Here is a 7280-nt window from a genome sequence, read left to right as displayed (position 1 = left end):
TGGTGGAAAATAGTCATTAATTGAAGAACGACCCAAAACGACATCGCCTTTCACTCATCGTTAACATTATCACTGCCGTATCTGTCCCTTTTTAGCTCTAGAGCCAAGCGCGAACTCTCTTATCTTCCTTTTCTGTCATTTTGTCTTCAAACTAAATTTAACATGAGTTGTCAGGTCGTTCAAGGCAAGAATGCCAAGAAACAAAGACCATGTATAGTAGAAAGTTAAAACGTTTGAGTTGAATAATTCACTGCTGCTTCGTGAATGATGAAACATTGTTTCCCATCGCAGGTGACCAGAAATCTGCCCCGTCGGAGTACGACACGTGTACAATGCACGCCACTGGAACCAGACATAGCCCCCTGCTCTTCAGGTCCGTCCGTGTTTCTTCATCTCCTTCGTTTTCTCCACCACCCTGTGTGTGTACATATAATGTATTATTTACCTGAAGCTGATCGTGCGGGAATCGGATATAACCCATCGCTTCATGCAGAACCGACGCCGTATCTGTCTGCATAGTAACACGATTTCCCCATCCTCAGAATTTAAACACCGTTTGATTGATCATATCGAAAACATGCAATTGAATAGAAAGGAATTTCACCTTGCCAAAAGGAGAAACAAGCTGCTGCAATGCCGTGATTCGTCCTCCTAGCTTCTCTTTCCTCGCCTGTTATTTCAAAAGCAATCAAAAAAATGAGGATTATTTCCATAAACTCAACGCCTAGATTTTGTATTCATTTGAGTTAAGACCTTTGGGAGATTTTCTCCTTTCGTCTTTTTACTAGTTTTCTGAGTTGTCGCTGGCGTTGTGACTATGGTGCTTGAGCATTGAAATGATTCTTTGCCAGACCCACTACGTTTTTTCTATCAGAAAAAAAAAAATAATAATAAATTAACTATATAACAGCCAAAAATATTAACTTTATGAGATTACAAATTACATACACTTTCATTAGATTTGGAATATTGAGTAGAGCTGGCACTGCCGTTATTCCCAGAAGAAGCGGAAGAAGAATCACTGCAAGTAACACCAGATTTCGGAGGATTAGTTCTGGTAATAATACTCTTACCGCCATACACAAATATTTCACTATGATAATTTTCTCCATGGTTACCAAAACAAAGCATTTTGGGAGACTTTTCATGAGCAGAAGAAGGCAAAGAAGACGAATAGTTGGTTAAAGTGTGGTCTATATTAGGACTCAAAACGACATCATCAGAGAACAACAACTGAGAGAAACTGGTAGTGGTGCCTTGGTCCCAGTCAAATCCGCCATTACCGGCCATTGGAGAAAAAACCCAGATGGGAACAAGCTAAGCTGTCGAAGTTTGTTTGGCTTTAATTAAGAGACTGAGTGTGACAGCGAAGAAAAAGATTGAAGAGAGAAAGGGAGAAATGAGAGGCGCTGTGAAGAGAGCACATGCGTGTTGTTATAATATGAGTTAAGAACAGCAGCCGTTACAGTAGAGGAAGTACGGTTTTTTCAAGGTTTAGGCTTTGGTTTTCGGCTAATTCAGTCAAACCCACCCGGCCCGAGAAACCGTGGTTTCGCTCTCCAAAGCATTTTTGCTTCCTTATAACTGGTTTTTCCCCTGAGTTACCACCACCGATTCACTGAGTGCCACTGCTTACCCAGCTACCAAGACTTGTGTTGTGGCCATTTATGTTTTCTATATGAACTTAATATTAATGATTTTTAGGAAGATTTTAGGCAATATGACTATTCCCACCCAAGTAGAGATATTAGTAAGCCAGGTCGGATTGTGGTGGACCAAGACATGCCTTTTAGCGGGCCTTGTGGATAGTGCAGCTTGCCAGGATAGCAAGGTTTGACGCACAACCAATATATGAATTGTACCTCTATAGGCTTTTTACAAGTCAATACATGAATCCCACCGAGGATTTATGTAGCTAGGGGAAATTAGTTTGGAGTTTAGAAAACTTTGACTTCAGTTGTGTTCCATTTGCAGGCATCCAGGGCTGGGTTATACAAAGAAGTGCAGCGAGAGAAATAAGCTGACCCTGATATTCTCTTTTCTAGGTAGGTCATTTTATGATGAGAGAAAAGATCTACTTTGTTTTCGCTTGACTTTCACTGTCTAATTTCATATACAGGGACCCTCAAAGACTCCTTTTGAGGGTGGAGTCTTCCAGCTTGCTTTTGCTGCTCCAGAGCAATATCCTTTGCAACGTCCGCAAGTACGGTTGTTTACAAAAATATTCCATCCAAATGTGCATTTTAACGTATGAGTCCCAATGTGATTCCTGAACTCATTGTTTGGTTCTTCTGACAAAAATGGGGAGATGAACATTGCTTAAATCTTAGGAGGGATTCCACTAATATCACAAGCAGCATTGGCACATAAAATGTTAATGAGACGACGGAATCGTTCTCTAGTTCTAGGACTAGCATGATGTTTCTTTGTTTTCTTTTTGAATCATATGGCTGATTTGAAGATTGGCTTAACAGTTTTGTTGAAAGACAATAATTTAAAGAACTTGTTGGTTGTTAAATTGAATTATACTTTTGATGCAGAAGGTTTTAATTGAGTTTGGCATTGTTAATTTTTCTTTACAGACAGGAGAGATATGCCTTGATATCTTAAAAACATGCATGGAGCCCAGCCTGGTCACTTCAGTCTGTTTGCAGGACTATTATTGCTTTGAAGGCACACCCGGAACCTGACCTGATAGTCCACTGATCTGTGATTCATTTCAAGTGAAAGCAAATTGTCTTGAATCCAAAGGATAGGAATGCAACATCCAGTCTAACAATTTAGCTATTGGCTACAAAAAAATAATAAAATTAGAAGAATAAAATATTTATTAAAAAATAAATTTAAGAGATAAAATCTTTTAATTTTCAATTCATTGCGTAGAACCATCATAAAAAAAATTACACAAAAAACATTATTCAATCCTAACCATAAAATTTACATAAAAAGGGAGAAACCAACTACACTAAAAAAAAAAAAAAAACTAAAAATAATTTCTGTAATATAAAACTAACTTTTAATCCTGTGAAAACAGGTCTACAAAATCAATTAAATATATTAATAAAAATTAGTTTAATTCTCGCAATCGATAATATATTTTCCGGTTTAGATACATAATTCATCACAATTTTGTTGTTAAATTTTGTAATTTAAAACGTATCTTAATAACTTAAAAGGTTATATACTATTTAATCAATTTTCTCTTATCGTCCGTAAGTCCACTGTCACTAATGTGTTCTGCAAGGATTTGTTTAGGAATTTCAAAAGGAATTAATATGAAATTAGTGTTGAGTTGCTTTCATATTAATGAAGTTTTTCATTTTCTAGGCCTCGTGAACAGGCAACCTGCTACGCTCCGGGGATACCAGTCCATGGCAAGGATGCACACTAGACTTGCAGCATTGCCCAAGAAAGGCTGAATTTAGTGCTGTTTAATGTTATGAAGTTTGAGAGGATGATTTTGTTATTTTGCGCCAAACTACATTAGACGATTTAAAAGATTTGATCTTATAATTTCAAAATTATATTGTTTATGTATTTAATAAAATTATATACATAATTTTTGTGCATAAATAATAATATATCATAATATAATTAAATATTATTTTATTTTTAATTTTTAACTATTTAATCGTATTATAATATATAGTTGTTTTTGTATATAATATTATTTTTTTTTGTATTGAAAACTTTTAAGTATTATCTATTATTTATTGATTTGAACTTAAGTATTGTTATTAGAAAATTCTTCAAATATTATTTTTAATATAATTTTTTAATAAAATAATATTATATATTTTAAAAAAATATAAAAATAATATATTATTATATTATTAGATGTTATTTTATTTTTAATTTAAAATTATATATTATAATCGTGAGCCAGATTTGGGCTTGCGTTGGGTTTAAACAACGTCTTCTGGGATTCTTGTCCACTTGGCAATTTACTTTGCCACAGTTACCTGTACAGAAGGCATGTCGTCCAGTTTTTATTCGTTTGGACGACGTGTCGTTTCTTATATCCCGGATCTTCGCATCTCTTTCCGGTAAAATTACGTCTGACTGCCGTGATCAAGAATGATCAATAAATTATTTACATTAATTCGTAAAATATATGATGGAAGTTATGGTCATAAAGTGATGAACTTCCTGTTACGCCCTGTTGTCTGTAATTAATTGTTGAATTCGAAAGACAGAATGCTGCTTCCTGGATCTTTTGATACATTAAATGAAGAAAATGAAAATATGTGGATGGATGGCATCTGGGTCAATGAATATAATCTGATTTTAAAGGGAAAAAAAAATGGAAAGATGGACTAAGTAAGGGTGAATCATCTGAATTCTGAACTGAGAATCTTTTAATTAGTCTTTGTTGGATGTAGAATATTACTGAAGTCCGCCTACTTCACGCATATGTAATTATATAATATTACAGAGCTTTCTACATACAAAAATGAGAGGTTCGTCTGGATCTCAATCAAGATATTGCAGGCTCGAATGATAGGTTCATCAACTTTGATGAAACTATGCTTTCTTATGTATTCTTCAGTTTGAAAGGGTCATTTTCCTCTTTGTCGATCAAAATCCGACGTAAAGTTTAAGAGAAAGATTGCGTTGACCAAATGTAAAATAAAATTAAATTGAGGCCTTTCTTGTACTGTACACTACTCTGCTGGCTAGGCTAATTGTGTATAAGCAATGTATCAGTATATATTTGGGATATATAATATACATATATAAATGACTTATTATATAATTTATTGATTGAGTATTATTTTATTTTTAATTTAAAATTATTTAATCATGTAAAACCGTATTATTTTTATACTCAAATTATAGACACATACACAAGTATCTGAATTTTACTACTCATGCAGCTTTACTGGTTTTTTCTGTGCTTCCACTATAACTTCTATTCTTGGCATTTTGTTTACAGGCTATATGTATAAATAAACTAGCATTACCAGCTCTCTCTCATGGCTAAGCACCAGTATCTGCGAATCTTCTCTTCTCTTGCAAAAATCCCACCGAATCAACATGATTAAAAGAGCTAATTTATAAGATAGCTCAGCTATATGATCAGGTTATTTTCCACGACTTACTCCATGTTTACTGTCAGTCTGAATTCTGAAACTTGAAAAACACGTAGTAAACACTAAACATGCACTAAGCAATAACAATGAGGCATTTCGCATTCAGCAAGGTTTCGCAGAGATACAGAAAATTTTCCCTTTGGAGACTGCGGCCATATCGTTATAATATCAATGCATGGAATCAGGAAAATGATCCAACAATCAGGACTGCATGTCAGCAGCAGGAATTTGAGCAAAATAGAAACACTGTACTGCAGAAACTAAAGAAAAAGCGTATTGATTTGGAAGTAAAACACATAGAGATTCGATACATATGTATAAACAGTAAGTACAGTATCTTAATTCTCATTAAATGAGAAGATGAATTCAACTATTCAATTGGGCAAACCTAGAATTCATTTCTGGATTAGATTTATGAATGCAGAAATTTTGAGTTGATAAAGATCTGAAAAAAGTTTAAAGCTTTTGGAAATTGAAGCAGGAAAGTATGCAAACACAAAAAATAATCTCTTCATATAATTCTCCAAGATGGGACGTCGATCTGTCTGATTTACCATTAAAGCGCTAATGGGCAAGTTTGGGAATGGATAATTGACAAGCAAAAAGCTTGCTTTATATGTCAACCTAACGTCGACCTTGCTGAACTTTAATTTGGTGTCAGCAGACATGAACAATGGAGAAATTTAAGGAGCAGACAGGGACCTTAGGCCATGTAAAGCACTTGCATTTCTAAAGCATTATTCTATTGGATCTGTTGGAGATTTATGGCCATGATGCAACAAGACACAAAGTGAGTGGGGGCCCTATCCTTTAGAAGGTTGAAGACGAGGCATCCTTTTCAACCATTAGATTAATTACAGACCTTATAATTTTTTTTTTTAAAGATCAGGGTCATATTTCACCAAATTCAACACAGATCTCAATGGGTTCACTGACCTACCTCCCGTACATATAAAATAGCTGCAATATAATAAAATAAGGAAATACTTCTCTTTCTTTCTTTTCTGGTCTAAAGAATCGGTGGCTTATTTAGCCATTTCACTTTACTAACTCCTTCTCTTCTCTCTCCAAAAAAGCTTGCTGCTAGCTGCTGTAATGGTTGAATAATAATGAAGCTCTCATCACCCTTTGCACAGACAATTATATGAAAAGAAAAGAATCCCATCTTTCATTTAAAGAGAATTCAATGTTTCGCTTGGTAGAGTTGGAAGTGGTCCAGTGGAGATTGTAGGCATTTTGCAAGAAGAGGAAAGACAGAGAGCGACGTCTGGCTTATTAATTTCTGAGTTTTGCTTTGTGTATAGAAATGTTATTCTTTGTATTTGGATTCATACGACATTATTATAGGGATTTTACCCTTTTTTTTTATCAACTTAGGTAAGATAAAAGAATCAAGTTCGATTTAAAAGAAATCATATCTAGCCAGATCTTTGATTGGCACTGTTTATATTCTTATTATTCTTCTATAAAAGAGAATGGCCATTAATATATGAATAATATGTGTATAAATAATGTGTAATGATGTAATATTTATATTTAATTACATCAATATTTATATTCAATAACATAATAATACGGTATTGTTTAACTCTGTGTACATCGATGAAAGAGAAAACGAGAAGAGCAGATGAATTTTGGTTTTGATTGGTTGGAATATCAGGTTAAAACCAAAACTCTTATCACTTTGTGATCCAAGAGTCCAGATTACATTACTGTTTGACTAGGCCAGGGAGGAGGCTAGGGTTAGATATTTATTTAGGAAAAAATTAGTTTTAGGGTTCCATTCCCTTTCCTCTCCTTTCTTCATTACCTGCCAGAATTTTACTTAGGGTTTTATATTACTGAACTAACTACACTCTCTGACATGGCGCGTTAATGCACCGTCCAATGACAACCTCTTAATGTGCTAAGGCATATTAGATCCAGATGACATAAGGAGGACTATTAATTTATCCTTACCAGCAGAGCGTGCAAATGACGCGTGGTGAATAGTGCTTCCCAACTTTTTCTTTAGGGTTTCCTTCCGAAATGGAATTGTGATAGGAACCGCACCACTCTGCCGCGTGGGAGTATGTAATTGGTTCTTCATAGTTTCTCTCTCTAACTTTGTCACATGCATGTATGGTATCATGTCATGGCATGGCATGGATGTCACGGTGAATTGATGATTTTAATACAACAAAACCT

The 7280-nt window shown here is 34.6% G+C and overlaps 1 protein-coding gene and 1 pseudogene across 1 annotated transcript; one reads left to right on the top strand and one right to left on the bottom strand.

Annotated features, from left to right (window-relative positions):
* Window positions 1-1397, bottom strand: LOC123201132 (transcription factor bHLH113-like). The gene is made up of 4 exons (XM_044616593.1): window positions 949-1397; window positions 754-867; window positions 605-670; window positions 1-511 (listed from the first exon to the last, which is right to left on the bottom strand). The coding sequence occupies exons 1-4, from the start codon at window positions 1288-1290 to the stop codon at window positions 248-250; spliced, it is 786 nt and encodes a 261-aa protein (XP_044472528.1). The 5' UTR covers window positions 1291-1397; the 3' UTR covers window positions 1-247.
* Window positions 1398-1720: 323 nt separating this feature from the next.
* LOC123200847 lies at window positions 1721-3419 on the top strand (annotated as a pseudogene).
* Window positions 3420-7280: the final 3861 nt, after the last annotated feature.

This window comes from Mangifera indica, chromosome 17, assembly GCF_011075055.1.
Source record: "Mangifera indica cultivar Alphonso chromosome 17, CATAS_Mindica_2.1, whole genome shotgun sequence".
In the NCBI taxonomy this organism is placed as follows: domain Eukaryota; kingdom Viridiplantae; phylum Streptophyta; class Magnoliopsida; order Sapindales; family Anacardiaceae; genus Mangifera; species Mangifera indica.
Note: the sequence above shows the minus strand (reverse complement) of the source record. Positions and strands in the feature narration are given on the sequence as shown.